We start from the raw sequence: 17,073 nt of genomic DNA, 5'->3' as shown, positions 1-17,073 counted from the left end.
CAAGACAGCGCTAAAGCAGGGAGATGCAGTGCGGAAGAAATGGATCGTGTGGACTGTGGAGTGACTGGGCGATGGAGCAGAGCCAGATTAGCAGCCTCTGCCCAGGGGCACTATTAGATCTAAGTGTAATCTGGACCCTGGCTGGTTGGCTCAGCGGTAGAGCCTTCTGGATGTCCCAGGTTCAATTTCAGGTCAGGACACACAGGAGAAGCGCTCATCTGTTTCTCCACCCCTCCCCCTTCTCTCTCTCCATTCCCTTCCTGCAGCCATGGCTCTATGCATTCCAGTGCATCAGCCCAGGCACTGAGGATGGCTCGATGGATCCTCCACCTCAGGTGCTAACAATAGCTGGGTTGCGAGAATGGCCCCAGATGGGCAGAGCATTGGCCCTAGATATGGGTTGCCAGGTCCCAGTTGGGGTGCATACAGGAGTCTGTCTCACTATCTCCCCGCCCCTCACTTGGAAAAGAAGAAAAAAAAATTTTTGTCATTACCAGAAAGAGACTTCTTTAGGTAAAAATAATAAAACCCCATGCTGCATAGATCATTACAGATAGTTCGTTATCTGGTCAACGGACAAAAAGCAAGCACTTAAAGGTCTTCAGCTCCAATCTTCTGTTCATTTCTGATTGCTGGAATTTTGTGTCCACTGCTTATTGGGGGAGCGGTCTGGATGAAAGTAGAGAGGGTCAGCCTGCCTCAGGGGAAGGCAGTGCTCAGCTGGTGCAGCAACTGCTTTGTCTCTTTGCTGTCCTATGGTATGTGTCAGAAATGGAAGTCATCGCAGGTACGGCTTGGAGGAGCTGCTGACCTGGGGTCTCAGCTCCCTGAATACTCTTACTTCCTTCATTGTCACCCTCTGCAGGATTCGCTGAGAGAAGGGACCCTACAGAATTGTGGTCTGTGCTCCGATGCATATTCTATCTGACTGGTCTATCTGGTGCTCCTGCACCCAGGTTGTCAGCAGCCTCCACCCTGTCTCTGCCTCACTGCACGAGAGGAAGAACACTTGGTTCACGCCCACTGGGTCTCTGAGCCCTCTCCTTACCCACTCTCACTGTTCTGGTAATTCTGCTAGTAAACCTGTGGAGGGCGCCTGTGGCACGGACAGCATCAGAATGGTCACATCTGCTTTGTATTTCCCACCTTACTTGTAACATCTGCAGCCTCCACACCCCTTTCCCTTCAACAATAGCAAACTCCAGTCCCTCTGCTACACTGTGATGGGACTTCCTAGTTGGTTCTTCATCACCATCTGTTCATTCATTCCTCCTGATGAAACCATATTGTCTCTTACATTGAACCACTTAACTGTTCCCAAGACCTTTGTGGTGATGGCCTTCTGTCCCCACCAGCAGGTGCCATCACTGGGAGGCCTGTGTTCTGTGTCACCAGTGCTTTGTGTGTGGGGGGGGGGGAGGGGGTCGCAGGTGCTGCTGGTCTGGGCCTCACCACTTGCAGTTGTGGGTGCTGTGAAGGTGACCCCAGGAAACTGGCAGCTGGGGCAGCAGCAGGCTGTTCAAGCTCCATGGAGCTGATGGCGGCAAAGTCAGCTTCCTGTTACAGGTGGAGTGGGGCAGTGGAGGGATTCATCTGGTTTGCACCGGTGCAGAACTGATACCTAATTTTTTGTTGAGTTCGGTGAACCGGTTATTAAAATGGAACTTGTAACCAGGGTCTCTCTTAAGGTGGCCGCCTGGGCTGCTGCCCAATGTGAAAATCACAAATTTACATTCCTTACTCTTTTTTAATGTTCATCTGCACAACAGCATATTCTAAGCACCTGCAGTAATGTTCATTCCATCCACAGGTGAAAAAAAATTGCAAGAGAGGACATCAATCAAAAAGTAATATGGAAATATCTTAAATAAGTTTGTTTTTTTAGGTATTATTTAATATTTTTTCATTAATATTTTAAAACTCTCATAACATAACCTAGTTTGTGTACCTCTTTTATTGTTCTTAAGTATTAAATGTGTGAAATAATAAACTACCTTTCTGTATATCACTTTTTATACTTAAAATGGTCATTAGGGCAGAGAACCGGTTGCTAAATTATTTGAATCCCACCACTAGAGTGAGGTCTGCCTTTGGTAAGAACACAGGCAAGTCAAACTCTCAGTAGTGAGCGGCACTACAAAATACCATGGAAGAAATAAAACAAGGAGGCGAACAGTGAGTGACAGGGTGTGTGCACAGAAAAAGGGCCACATGCCAACCCTGCCAAACCCAGGGGATCCTGGCAGTGGCCCTGCAAACCCAGAGACTGGCAGCAACCACACAGGATGGTCTGAACATGAAAATTCCTAACTAAAATGGTGGGTAGTCATGTCCTAGGTTTAACTTTGAATTGTCTTTGGGCATCTGAGCTAACACACCTTTGAAATGTCAGAGTGATCTTTTCAGGGGAGCAGGGAAACCCCTCCTTGTTACGTTATCGCCCGCACACCATCTCTCTTTGCTGCAAACATATTACCTGTCCTGTATCCACTAATGAAATATTTAGTATGAGTATCTCTGATTTGCTTTCTATCCAATCCAAGGTTTCCTTGCTTTGCTTTCTTCCTCCCCCTAATCTACCACCAATGGATTTCATGTACCTCTCTTTATGTCTTCTTCTTTGAGTCTGATGTATAAAATAAGCTGAAAAACTGCCATTCTCCAGAGCATTTTCTCAATTCATTAAGATCTTACTTCCCAGCAACTGCCATCAGTTTGACTCAGGTAAACCCTTGTAAGAGTTTTATTTTAAGAGTTTTTCTCAGCCTGGACGTTCTTTTGTCGACAGTGGGAGGCTGAAATCCTTGCTACTGCAGGTGAAGGGACCAGAAAGGACCACCAGGGCTGACTTCTGAGCTGAAACATGAATAAGGGAGAAGAACAGTGTGGACTGAGATGAGCCCGTGAGCCAAGTTGACTGGGAGTGGTAAAACGTACCTCGAATACAGAAAGATAAAACCACAGTCCAGAGATCCAAACATATCAGAGGAGGGGCCGTGGCCTCAGGGGAGGGGGCAGTGGGTGCTACGTAAGAAGTCCCAGACCCTCTGAAGCACTTGAACCGAGACCTGGGGCAGGGGATGTCACTGGAGAGTCAAGCAGCAACATTGGAATGACAACTCCTAAACTTCTGTAAAATTCGTGTTGAGCAGCTGGACCCATCATCTGCGTGTTGACTGCATTTAACAGCCATAAAAATAACATCCTGCATGCCACCCATGTTTACAGCATTGCTATGCTTTCCTAACAAGCGAAAATATCACAAGTGTCCCTTCTTCAGGAACAACACACATGGAGAGTCAAGGGACAGGAGTAGCCACCCTTCTTGGTGGTTTTAGGGGCGACTGCAGATGAACTGGAGGCCTGCTGGTTTCTGACTGTGACCTTTGCCAAGTCGCCTACCTTTCTGGACTTCAGCTCCTGGAAAGCATTGGAGACAGCGCCTGCTCCACCTACACCAAGGAGTTGCTGAGATGAATAAGAAAAGTTCCTACATTGGAAGTGCCCAGAATATAACTGACTGGTATTACATTTCGGGGGGGGGGGGGGGAGTTATGCTTAAGGCAATTATTTATAGATTAAATGACACTGCTGAAACTTCTCTGAGTTCTACAGCCTTTTGTATTTACATGTGCAGAGAGTAATCTCCCCTAACTCTGTCCCTTTCAGAAATAAGGGGGAGGCCAGAAAGGGGAGAGAAAGGAGAGGAGGAAGTGGAAAGAAAGAAGAAAGAGAGGTGGGGAGAAAGGGAGACAGAGGGAGAGAAAAGAGAGAGGGAGCAAAAGGAGGGGGAGAGAAATAGCCGAAGGGGGGGGGGGAGATGGAGAGAGAGGGCTGGCTGAGGAAAAGAGAAACAAGAGGTGAAGAGGGACAAAGAGGGGAGGAAAAGGAGCGGGAGAAAGAGAGGAGGAGAAATACAGAAGGGAGAGAGATAGACCGAGGGAGAGAGGGGAGGGAACAGAAAATTTCTGAGTGGGATTCCTTTCAGCTCAGTTTCCCAGATTCACACAAACCCAGTTCAAGTTCTTTCCCAGCTGCTGCTTTCAGTCCTCTAAATACCAGGGGCAGGATGACAGATGAACAAGGAAAAAAGCAGAGTGGAGAGCTGTGCCCACTTTGCTGCAGGTGCAGCTAGAGGGGTGGGGAGTCTACCACCTGCATGTGTGGGTGGGTGCAGGGGCACAAGAGGTGTCAATGTGACATTTAGGCAGATGCCTGAATAGGAAGAATGTAGGGGAACATGCAAACAGAAATGACAGGTCAGATAAAGGTCCTAAGTGGGGACAGCAGTTGGCGTGCTTTCCCCATTGGACAAAGGGGAGGGACCTTCTTAGTGTGTGGTGTGTCTCATTCACATCTTTTTTGATGCCTGACTAGAGTTTAGCATTCTCTTTATTCAGGTGTTCCAGTTTCCCAGGGTGGCCATCACAAATTTCCACATGCTTGTGGTTTGAACAACAGAAAGGTGTTCTCATAGTCTGGAGGCTGCAAGCCTGCAATCTAGGTACCAGCAGGATGGTGCTCTTGCATGGTGTCCTTGGCTTGTGGCTGTGTCACTCCAATCTCTCCGTTGTTACAGGGCATTGTCCTCGTGCCTCCAAATCTTCCCTCCTTACAAGGACAGCAGTCACTGGATTTGGGGCCCACCTGACTCCAGAATGATCTTAACTAATTACATCTGCAAAGAACCCATTTCCAAATAAGGCCACCTGTACAAGTTTTGGGTTGGCATGACTTTGGGAGGACACTCTCCAGCCCACTATGTTTCTGGACAGGTTGTTTTCCCTAATGCGTGGCAATGGGAGGCTACATGGCATGGAGGTTAAATTAAACTCTGGAGTCAGGCTTCCTGGCTCATCCCACTTTCTAACCTTGGTCCAGGGGAAGGTGTTTAATCTCTTCAAGCCTAAGCCTTCTCCCTCACCAGGAAGAGTACTAGCAGCTCCCTCAAAAAACCGTGATGAGCCCTGGCCGGTTGGCTCAGCGGTAGAGCATCGGCCTAGCGTGCGGAGGACCCGGGTTCGATTCCCGGCTAGGGCACACAGGAGAAGCGCCCATTTGCTTCTCCACCCCTCCGCCGCGCCTTCCTCTCTGTCTCTCTCTTCCCCTCCCGCAGCCAAGGCTCCATTGGAGCAAAGATGGCCCGGGCGCTGGGGATGGCTCTGTGGCCTCTGCCCCAGGCGCTAGAGTGGCTCTGGTTGCAATATGGCGAAGCCCAGGATGGTCGCAACATGGCGACGCCCAGGATGGGCAGAGCATCGCCCCCTGGTGGGCAGAGCGTAGCCCCATGGTGGGCGTGCCGGGTGGATCCCGGTCGGGCGCATGCGGGAGTCTGTCTGACTGTCTCTCCCTGTTTCCAGCTTCAGAAAAGAAAATGCAAAAAAAAACCAAAAAAAAAAAAAACCGTGATGAATAGTGAATGAATTAACATATGTGGAAGGCATAAACTGTGCTGGGCACATTGTGAGCACTTCATGTGTTTGCTCTGGGAGATGTTAATTAGTTGCAATTGAGAATGACATCTCATCTTCATTATATACTCTAATTGGTTATGGCTGCTTACTTGGAAAACTATCAGCTTTTTGTATAGTGATCTTACAATCTTACTGAACTCTTATTCATCATTCTCTAGTTTTTTTTCTAATTTTCTTGGTAGCAACCATATCTGCTTTAAGGTACTCAAAATATTGACATTGTTATTGTATAGAAACGTCATTTCTTTAACACAACTCTCCTTTCTTTCTTTCTGATTCACACTGGCCCCATCCAGCACCCTGGCTTACTTGCCTCATTCTCCCTTGCAGGACCACTGACTTTAATCATTAATCCCTGAGGACAATGAGGTTCTGATTAGCATCAAATACTCTTAGGAACAAGGCCACATAGCAAGTTAAACACTGGACTGAAACTAAAATACAAATTTCTAACACAATACACATCAATACCCACATTAACATAATGATGTGCACAAATTCTAGTTATACTGAGTATTTTTGTCCAAATCATCATTCACTTTGGAATGCCATTCTTCTAGCTTGTATTTGGAAACTCATTCATGTAAAATTCTTCAAAGGAATAAGGCCCTCTACCCAATTGAGTCACCAAATGGTACAGCAAAGCTTATTGAGACCTGTCACATCATTCCATCAGACACCCCGTCTGAGTTCACTGTGACAGGTTCTTCCCAAAAGCTTTCTAGAAAGACCTACAATGGACAAGTCCTCGCCTGGCACGCAGTTCAGGCGTGCAACACCGTGCTCACAGCTGCCTCCAACGGCTCTTGCAGCTGAGATGAATGACAGCAGGTCATCTTGGTGCTGATTTGAACTCACGAACAAACTTTCTCATCAGAAGCAACACGACAGACCCTCAGCAGCCTCACATGTACAGACTTAGTAAGAACACGGAACAGGAAGACTGGAAAGGAAGTTGACTGACCTGCTCAGGGGCAAACTCCATTACCACTTCTGTGGCTGTGAGTACCCTTACACACCCCTCATCTGTGCTGAGGTCCATCTAGCACCTGTGAGGCACTTTGTGTTCAAGTGCAAATGCTCTAGTAACCGTGTATTCCGTAACAGCAAACCATGACCATAGCAAAGATGTGTATAGGCTTTGCTTGCAACCCACAGAGCTTAAAATACAAACCCAAATAACTATTCTCTCCTTGATTCAGCTCAAGGGCATGGCTTCCGTTTCCTCCTCTTTTTCAACAATAGGGGCTCTCTGGTTGGGCTTCCAGATGGCCCACGTTTCTAAGATTTACCCAACCCAAGTCTTGAGACACGGCAGTGAAGTCACAGGGAGAGAGGGATGTAAGCGGGATGCACTCCAGCAGGTTGCCAGTGGGCAAGCATTTCAATGCCAAAGGTTTTTCCACGGTCTGAGTAACTTCCTGAGCCACTCAAGACTTGAAGGACTAAGACATGTTTCCACAGTTCTTGCAAAGACCTGGTTCACTCAACATCCACAAAATCTGTTGAATTTTACATCAATATTCAAACAAATGCAGCAGGGAGGCAGGCACTATTTGTTCTATGTATTTATTTATTTAACACTTATTAAATACCTACAATTAACCAGGAATGATATTTTATTTTTTTAAAAATTCAAAGCTGTAAAATATGGCCCCAGGTAAGAGGTTACCAAAAGCAGCAGGAAAGGATCAAAATTGCTCACTCCCAAAATTCTGCTTTGCAGCTTAGCTGAGGTTCAAAATTCCAGAACCAAGAAAACCTCCAAGATGGAAAAGCCCTGCCAATGCCCAAAGAATGGGCTCCCTCGCTTACCCGGACCAGACTGAGCAGGCGACCCAGGCTCTGACTTCATGCAGCAAGGCCTGGGGGCATGGATACAACCTGCCCTCCAATTTGGTTTAAAATCTCTGACTTCTCTTTCCCAGTTAAAAAAAAAAGTAAAATAAATCAAAATAACTCACTGTGATATTCACTCTCCCAGTGACTTTAAGTCACATCTAAAATTAAATTCAATGAATTGTGTGGTCTTCTTCATCCTTCACTGATGATGAAACTGCGTTCAAAGACAACATATTCCTAAAGAGCAACAACCCAGCTTTAATCATAAGACATTGCATTACCTTGCAAACAAATGACAGTTGCTAACCCTTATCAATACAGACTGCACTTGTACTATTGTTGGATTTTGTTTTTTGGTGTACTTTTTTTTTTTTTTTTTTGGCAAAGTCAGAACAAACCAAAGAACAGAAGGTTGTCTTCATCATCATGTAGAAAAATAAAACAAAAGTGTCTGCCTATGTGTCAAGTGACTCATATTGCAAAGTCAAGTCTTCACTTATAGCAGTTTTTAAAATCCTTAGTGCAAGAAACATAACCAATTGATACAGATCAATACTTATTAATGAATATGGAAAATTTTCCTATACAGAGGTAGAGTCCAGTGCACAAGGCTAAAACAATATTAAATAGTCTAAACAAAGACTGAGCTGGGGTTTACGGGATTCAATTTTAAGTTATCAGACTCTATGTACATACAATATATAGACTATACAATTTTTAAGTAGTTTAATAAATTCCACAAAATAATAGTAGATGCATTGAAATATTTACATAATTCAATTTCAAAACTCTCTCATTCAAATAAAAGGGATAAAAATAAGATTTCTGCTTTAAAGGCAGAACTTCTTTCCTGAAATGGATTGGTAAAATAAAGTCCTTTCCATGAGAGGAACTAATTTATACTTGAGAGGTATTCATATTCAGCTAAGAAAATATGTCCCTTTTTAAGCTCTACATAATAGGGAATATAAAAGGTTATTTTCTACATTTTTAGATCTCTAAAGTTCTAAATCCAACTCTTACTTGAAGAGAGACACTGATTTTGGTACCCATACAGTGTATCAGCACAATTATAATGGAAAAATAATTAACTTGTCCTTTTCGGCTTGCTGCTTTTGAAAGAACTCGACTCTATTTCTGGCCCAGTTCTGTTTAGACAGGACAGGAAATTTCACTGAAGCCTGCCGAGCACGTTCAGTGAGGCGTTCTTAGGATTTCAACTTTCCAAATTCCTTCTGTTTCCAATGGGTATTCAAGACCAGTAATACAAGACTCCACAGTTTTCCAAGCTCACGTAGGAGGAAGCTGAAATCCAGAGGGGCTGCCGCCATTTGCCTCAGAGAGACTGAGAGAGGAAAGGAGTCAGACCTCCGTCACTGTGACCCAAGGAAACATGCAAGACCCCCAGCAAGACGTGCTTCCTTGACTCAGGTTCTCCGACTTCATATCAAATTTACTCTGACATTTGATCATTAATCTTTTTTATTTTACTTGATATAAAAAATTCTTAACTAGCCCGTAAGGAAATTAGGGACAGCCAGAAAACAAAAACATACGGTCATAATTAATGAAGCATAAACCTTCACAGTTTGAATTTTGTATAACTTCTCTAAGCACCCACAATGAAAATGCAAGTTTTTTTTTATTCAATCATTCTGTGAAAAATACCTTAGTAAATAGTAACATTTGCCCTTCAATGATCTTCCCACTGGACTACCCACCCTGTTTTTTAATTTTAATTTTAGGTTTTTAAAAAAATTTATACAAATAGACTAACTTTGATTTAAAGTAAGCATATATAAAAATTGACAAGGATATTGCTTGCAACAATGGGTGTGGAAGTAGAGGCATGAACTGACAGGGGCACAACGGCACGCTCCACCTCAGGAACTGCTCTGGGAGAGGTCCCAGAGAACCCTCTCCTGCAGCTTCCTTGGCCCACGAGGTCTGGCTGATCTGCAGCTACAACTCCAGGTCACATGAATAAAAAACAACTGCATGAAAATCAGAAGGCACAAGCACCATGTCATCTAGAATTTGGGGGTTATGAGGAATACAGAGGGAAAGGGGTTCTTTTGGTTCAGCAGTATAAAGTTAACGTTGCCATTGTTGAAGAAAACGGTACAAAGTAAAGTAGAGAAGTTTAGCAAGTGCGTCCACACAGAGAAGAAAGGTCAGGAGACAGCTTGCAGGCCCAGTGCCAAGAAAAAGAACCAGGATGTCTGTGCCATAGTACAAACTCTATTTTCTGCTCTGTGGGGCCAAAACCAAAACAGATAAAAACCAACAAAAGCCCCCCAAATCCCAAAAAAGCAGCTAGAAGGAATGCAAGAAGTCTCACAGAACAGAGTGACCAGACGGAGGTGACAAGCGGCACGCTGTCTTTAATGCACATCTAAGCAGTTACTACTGTTATGGTTTCCATTGTATTCACCTACTGATTGATGAGAGACGTGAGAAATGGCCGTGCCCTTGAACCCTTCACCTCCCTTCCCTTCCTTCAGGACTAGAGTCTCTTTCTCCATGAGGAGCGCTGCTCAGACAACAGGTGGATGCGGGCAGGACCCCAGGCGCTGGTCTCCTGTCCCTGATGCCTGCTGTGAGGGCTGCGCTGTCACCAAGGCAGCCGATGAAGCTACGAATTTAAAAAAAGGAAAGAAACGAAAACAAAAACACCCCAAGTCTGTCTTTTCTCAAACTGAAGGACGCTGAGGGGTGGAGCAGCCTCCAGCAGGAGGCCACAGTTAGGAGATAATGGCAGGAGACCAACGTGGCAGGGTCAGGTTGTCAGCACTCACAGACCGCTTCCTCGCAGGCCTCCGCAGGTCCTTGTACTTGTCCTCGCACAGGCGGGAGATGGCCTGGGGAGAGACAGCTCAGGTCAGGGCAGGGGACCCTTGCCCACCCCCCACTCCTCAGACACTGCATGGCTATGTGCAGCACCACTGCACACGCAGCAGAGGATGCACAGAACAAAGCTAGATGAGCCCTGCTTCACGTGGTGTGCAGCCCACGGGGCAGGACAGGGAGGAGTATAGAGTCGGCTGAGAAAACAACCTCACAATGTGCAACCACCATGAGGCAATGCAGCCCAAGTCAGCCAGCTCCAGGCTCAATGCTGGACCTGCACTCAGGGCTGTGACCTGGCCTGGGCCCCACTGAAGTCCTTAGAGAGACCCTGTCTTTACTGGGGCCATGACGGCACCTTCCCCACGGGTGGCTGTGAAGCCCTGGAATTCCTGAACACAGGTGGGGGAGAGCACAGTCCTCAGCTGTGATCACTGATCAGAGACTCATCAGAGCAGGAGATGACAAGTGTCCGAGTTCCCTTTAGACCTTTGCTGCAGAAGGCAGGGACCCAGAAATGTGGGGCAGATGATGTCTGTCTCCTCAGCAGAGCAGGCTCCCAGCTTTGCTCATAGCCGCTCCAGGGGAGATCTGGGCCAGCCCTGGACCACAGGACCCTGAGTAAACTTGTGTCTAGTGGAGCGTTGTTCCTGTCTGCTATTCACATAGAGGGATGGACATGACAAGTACATGGTTAAAGCACCAGAAATGGGACCAAGCATCTGATTCTATTTGGGGGAGTCCCTAGGGGGAACTCATAACTGAGGATGGGCATCGTACTAGACCTCCAGGTGACCCTCAGGAGGGACCGGCATCATCAGTAGGGCAGGTGCTGGGCGGCCAGGCAGCTGAGGGTGCACTAAGGGTGGCACCACTGGCAGCAGGGGAGGCAGAGCAGTGATGCCAGGGAGGCCGACACTGCGGCTGCCCCACACCAGGACTCAGGCATTATTCTGGAGCAAAGCACAAGTGCTGGTGAGTTTAAGAACTAATGTCCCAAAACCTATACCTGCACTTTAGGAAAACAACCCTACTGGCAGCAGGAAGGACGGACTAAAGAGAGACAGGAGACCAGGGCGTCTTCCTACAGATGAGGATGAATCAGGGTTATCAGGCAGGTGGTGATACTGAGACCGCTGCCTTTGAAACGTGTTGCATGCATAAAGAGGACATATCTGAAGAAGATTCCGATTTCTTAAGGGCATTTGAACAGTCAACTTTTAAAACAAGTTGTTTTCATTTATTTAAACTTCCTAAAGTTAGTCTGAATACAATATCATAAATTAGCAATGTACTATTTTATTCTAGATTTTATTATGCAACCTGAGGTTCGAGTTAACCACATCTTCCATGTGCATAGAGATATTAATTTATTTCAAAGAGAAATGACCCTGCTAATGAAAAGGCCACTTTGTACTAGCCCTGGCTCTTGGTACACCCCTATTTCCACACTTTATCTTGCCCCCAGCACAATCAAATAGCCCACTGGTGGGCATCTGAGTAGGCACAGAACTTCAAGTTATGGCACCTCCTACAAGGTCTCAGTCCTTGCTTTTCAACATGGGGTTCACATTTGTTAACCCAATGCACCAATAGGAATGCTGGGGTTTGGCAAACAGTGAAACCCCATCCTAAGAAATCACTTCAAAGGGGCGTTGTCTGCGTTCCCAGAGAGTCTCTGCCCAGCCCTGCAGGAGGGAGGTCTGTGTCTGAGGAGGAGAGAGCACCTGCCGTCAGCCACTGGCCTTCCTCCTGCCTGGGGCACCTGGCCTGACATGGCTATACCAGGAGTAGGTTCACTCTCCCCTCCTTCAATTCAGATGAGTGAATGCAGTGATAGCAGCATGGCTCCCTGGTCTCAGCCAGCTGGTGCATCCAGTGCAGCTGATGTGAGCCACTAAATACTCTCGTTCAGAGAACAAACCTGTTTTCCTTCAGGGCTGGGTGGCACCCAGGAGCTCCAAGCTTCTCTCCTCACCTCACCTCACCTCAGAGCACGAAAGGGGTGTGAGAACAGCAGACTAAAACTGGGTTCGTGTTCACCCTGATACTGAATTCTAGTTCACAAGTGTTATCATCCAGACAAAAACAGGTGGGAAGAGCATGGTGCAAACCAGAAGCTGAGCTCCACACAATGTGGTGCACAGTCATACAACGTAATAATGAGGGTCTAGAGCTCAGACCCAGGCCAAAGGGCCACCTTCACTTTAGCTGGGCTGTGGGAAAAATAATGTGCAAACTAAAAAGCAGAATCAATTCTTTTTGGATTCCCAATAGTTAGGGCCTTCTAGTATCTTTTTCTTTATAAAAGTGCATGCTAGGAAATCCTTTCTGTGGCTTATTTTTTTAAAAAGAAAACCTTTAAAAAACCTTTGATTTAAAAAATAGAACAATGAACATTAAATAAAAACTAATTTTAAGATAACTGAAGAAAACATAAAGTTGTACAAATTATAGTCAACTAAATTACCTGAAAAGCTCTAAGTCCAGGGCACCCTGTCCTTGTTTTATACCTACACACAGGTAGAGATCACATGGTATCTCACCCGCCTGTGCACCCTGATGACGCTTCAGCAACAGTGCACCAAATGCAACATGTTAAAGCATGTTACCTCCAGCTTGTGAGCCCTCTCCCTGCTCAGTGGCTCCAAGGGGAAGCTCAGGTTGTTCGCTTCCGCTAGAGAACGCAGATCAAAGTAATACTTGGCGTAAACACTGGATGGAACGTTGATGTTGAACTGAAGCAATTCAAGGAACTGTCGCTCTAGCTCGTTCCTGCAAAGACAGAAGAGCACATTGTCAGCTGCTGTCCTGCTGCACAGCTGCTATGGTCACTGCTGGACACCAGGCTCCAGCCATGCACATCATCGGGGAGAAAAGCCGTCTCGTGAACTACCTGGTTGGACAAGAGTTGCAGTTTAACCATCATGTTGGTATTACAAGCCAAGTCCACTGCCGAGTGCCCCAAAGGTCGAGGCCTGACTGACAGGTGGTTAGCAAGTAACTGCTGCCCAAGACCTGATGCAGAGCAGGCCCAGTGGCAGACCCAGTGCAGACCATCGGCTCGGATTCAAGGCAGCGGAGCACTGACAGCTGTTGGGTGGAGGGCAGTGCAGGCAAGAGTGCAGCCCAGAGCAGAGCTTGGGGCAGAAGGTGCCCCTTGATACCCCTTCCCCACCTCTAGAGAAGACTGGAGGGGCTACTGGCAGGCTCCTCAGGCACAGGACAGAGGAAAGGGTGAATCACAGCCCAGTCTCCCCCAGAGAACGAAAGCCACAGTCACCAAACCCAAGCATGCAGCCCCCATCACCCGGAGGGCTAGTCTTTGGTTCATCGGGTTGGGTGAGCCTCGGAATGTGCATTTCTGACCAGCCTCCTTGGATGCCGACACTTGGGTCCTGGCCACACTCAGAACCACTCAGTATAGAATGGTCAGGCATGGGCGGATGCAGGTGCTAAGTTATATGCTGATGACAACTGATGGTGGGGAGCCATAGTGCATTTTAAAACTTCTACTCTGAGAATGTCCACATTTAAGTTATCTTAAATTTGGACTACTTCTCAACAGTTACCATCTGGGGATGAAAAGTTCTCAGCAATCTATTGTTTTGTTTTTTAATTTTTTTATTTACTGATTCTAGAGAGAAAGAAAGGAGAATGAGAGATCAATTTGTTGTTCCACTTAGTTGTGCATTCATTGGTTTATTTTTGTTTGTGCCCTGATTGGGGATCGAACCCTCAACCTTGGTATATTGGGACAATGTTCTGTCCAACAGAGCACCCCCACCTCCACCCCTGGCCAGGGGGGTTGAGTGCTGATCCTAGGGTGGGATCTTGGGCTCAGCGCCATACATCCTCCCCAAAAACACTTGTGCCCCCAGCATACGACACAGTGCCGCAATTCTGCCCTTCCTCACACTCTGCTGTAACTGCTGCCTTAATTCAATTTCCCCTCCTTGTCTCCACAGACCCAGAAACCATAACATCTGACCTCATATGCCCACCACTAGCACAGTACCTGACATGGAGCTTCTGCTCAGCAATCACCATTAGTGCACGTACCACCGTTCTCTGCCCAGGCAGGCCCAGGGGGGCCTCAGGGGGCCAGATACATGAGAGCTGATTGAGTCCAGCCAGCACGGAGGCCCCTGAAACCACCCACACCCACAGGAGCAGAGATCGTCTCCTGCAGGTGGAGCTGAAGGCTGACAAGCCTGTCCCCAGGGCCAGGCCTTACCTTCCTGGTCCAACCTTTGCCCTCTCCTGAGCAGAGTCAAGCTTTTCATGCCTCAGACCAAAGTGGTGTCATCCTGTCTGCATGCTGTGCCTGCAAGTCCCAGTCTGCTGCTGGCAAGCCACCCCAAATGGCCACCAGAGACTGAGGACAATTGTGTCCCAATCTCATGCTGTTGTGACAACAGGAGACAGGAGCACTGAAGAAGTGGGGAGGACAACAAGGGTGGGTGGCTTTCGAGAGGCTACTGGGAAAATCAGAATTAAGAAACTTCAGCAGGTTGTTGCTAAAAACCTGAATGGTCCAGGTGGAAAGACCAAGAAGTCACACTCAGGTCTTTTAATGGAAAAACAGTACAACGTGCACAGTTTTCAAGCAGCCTAATAAAAGAGTTAACAAGCTCAAAACATATAAATATATTATGCTAGATTTCATACTTCTATGAAATTTTAATTACTTTATTTGGTATGATTTTTACTCTAAATGACATTTATTCATGCCTCATTTAAATGAGATTTGATAAGAGATCTGTAAAATACTGGAACCAGGTAAGATTTTAATAAAACAATAATGTTGATGGATCCAAGATGGTGGTAGAGTAGGTCCTCTTCCCAGGACCAAATTGGAATTACAATTAAATTATAGAGCAATCATCTTGAATTATCAACTGAAAACTTAGCTGAAGAGAAGTTTTATAACCAAAAATTTACAGAAGAACCCATATCACAACTGGGAGGAAGGGCGGAGACAGAAAAAGGCTAGCCCCTTTCCCATGATGGCAGCTGAGAACTGACAAGTACAGCTCAGCTTCAGAGGTCCCCCCTGAGGAGTGACATGGGTCTCATCTGTGCTGGGCTCCCCAGCCCTGACCACCAACCAGAACAGGGAAGAAGTGCTCACACTGTCTACCAGGGAAAGGCAGGAATCTGCTAGGGACGTAGGGGTACTCTTTTCTCATATTTTCTTTCTGAAATTTTTTATTAATCTTTGTGTGTATGAGAGAAATGCTGATTTGTTGTTCCACTTATTTATGCATTCATTCATTGATTCTGTGTGTGCCCTGACTGAGGATCAAATCTGCAACCTTGGCATATCAGGAGAATGCTCTAACCAACTGAGCCACCCAGCCACCTAGCCACCCAGCAAGGGCCTTGCCAGGTGCCCTCTGAAAGAGCCAGTGCACAGAATTTCATTCATAGCCACTCACCCTAGGCTGTGGCTCAGAGTAAAAAGGAGAGACTGCACTGTGTGGCTTTAAGGAGAGGGCTGAAGGAAGGCACAGCCACCACGATCCCTGTGCTGAGTCCCTCTCTCACATAGCCTATGAATGCCGTCTTTCCTGGGTCACGATTCCCCTCCATATGGCATCAGCCTGAGGCAATGCAATAGCCCCACCCACCCAAATGCTTGTGGTCCGGCCCTGCCCTGCTGAGCTTGAGCCCTATGGAGGAGTCAGCTGGCTTTGGCCAGCCAAGGCCTGCAGTATAGACTTTCTTAGAGGGGTCCTGGGGTGGGGGAGTCCCACCTTGCTGAGCTTGCTTGAACCTTGCCAGGGCTATGTTTCCCACATTCCCCAATAATAAAAAAACATTATTGTTTTATTCCCCAACAATTCCACTGCAGAACTCTCCCTCCACATGTCCAAATCTTTATCTGTTTGAGCCTGAGGCACTCTGCTGGCCTCACCCTGAGACTTTCCGACACCCTGTCCCACCACAAAGGTTCCCAAGGCCCTGGGCATGTGTCAGCTAGCCTGGGTGTACACTAGATTTTTGCTGGGTGGCCTCAGACCCAGCACTGCTGACTAATTTGAATCTCTATCTGCCTGGTAAATGCTACTGAGCCCTAACTGGTGACTCTACTTCACACAACTCATACCACAGATTCTTTCCATGACTGTGTTTAGTGGACAGCTGAGAAGTGGAGGCGAATCTTGGGGTCCCTTGGGCCTTCTGCTGACCTGCCCCTGGACTCAGTGCTGGTGGAAGCAGGCCATGGAACTCAGCTTGGTCCCTCCCACATCAACCCTGGCCTAGCAGTGGCAGCCCCAAACTGTAGATCACTTGTATCTCCAAACAGGTAGCCCAGGGATGGACACAGACAGGTACCATCTGACATGGATCTGCACAGAATCCCTTCAAAGAGACCTAGAACCAACATACCTGGTGGCCAGCTTCAGTCTGCATCAAATCATAACTCAATTAGCTCCACAAATGGCATATCCAAAAGGAGATCTTGGCAGGCACCAGGCCCTGCTGAGGTGCATCCTGCTTTGTGTGATCAGCATCTGCACAGCGGCTCAGACACTGTGGCTATATTCTCAGTCAGCCAGCCTGAGGGTAGACCCCACACACAAACAGGCCAGCAGCAATCAAGACTCAATTATAACAGAAGGGCCCACATAACCCACACAAGGGACATTCCTGGAGCCCTGTGCTCAAGTAATCAAGGAGTCTACCCCACTGGGTCTCACAGGACACCTATTACATGCCACCCTAGCAAGAGTGGACACATAGAAATCTACCCTATACACAGAAACAAACAGAGAAGCAGCTAAAATGGGGACAAACAAAAATGCCCCAAATACAAGAACAGGAGAAAACACCTAAAAAAGAACTAAATGAAATGAAGACAAGCAATCTATCTAACACAGAGTTCAAAACAGTGGTTACAAAG

General features: G+C 46.9%; 1 protein-coding gene across 3 annotated transcripts in view; it reads right to left on the bottom strand.

Moving 5' to 3' along the window:
* Positions 1-7,660: 7,660 nt before the first annotated feature.
* The window catches only part of CCNY (cyclin Y), a 229,533-nt gene continuing 220,120 nt past the window's right edge, over positions 7,661-17,073 (bottom strand). For 2 of the 3 annotated variants that reach the window (XM_066386070.1, XM_066386069.1), the window contains 2 exons: positions 12,776-12,938; positions 7,661-10,177 (listed from right to left, as the gene is read on the bottom strand). In XM_066386070.1, the coding sequence (XP_066242167.1) occupies positions 10,061-10,177; positions 12,776-12,938 (280 nt within the window). In that variant the 3' untranslated portion in view covers positions 7,661-10,060. The remainder of the gene's footprint in view (positions 10,178-12,775; positions 12,939-17,073) is intronic. The other variant, XR_010751634.1, reaches the window with a different exon arrangement.

Source organism: Saccopteryx leptura, chromosome 5, assembly GCF_036850995.1.
Source record: "Saccopteryx leptura isolate mSacLep1 chromosome 5, mSacLep1_pri_phased_curated, whole genome shotgun sequence".
Classification (NCBI taxonomy): domain Eukaryota; kingdom Metazoa; phylum Chordata; class Mammalia; order Chiroptera; family Emballonuridae; genus Saccopteryx; species Saccopteryx leptura.
Note: the sequence above shows the minus strand (reverse complement) of the source record. Positions and strands in the feature narration are given on the sequence as shown.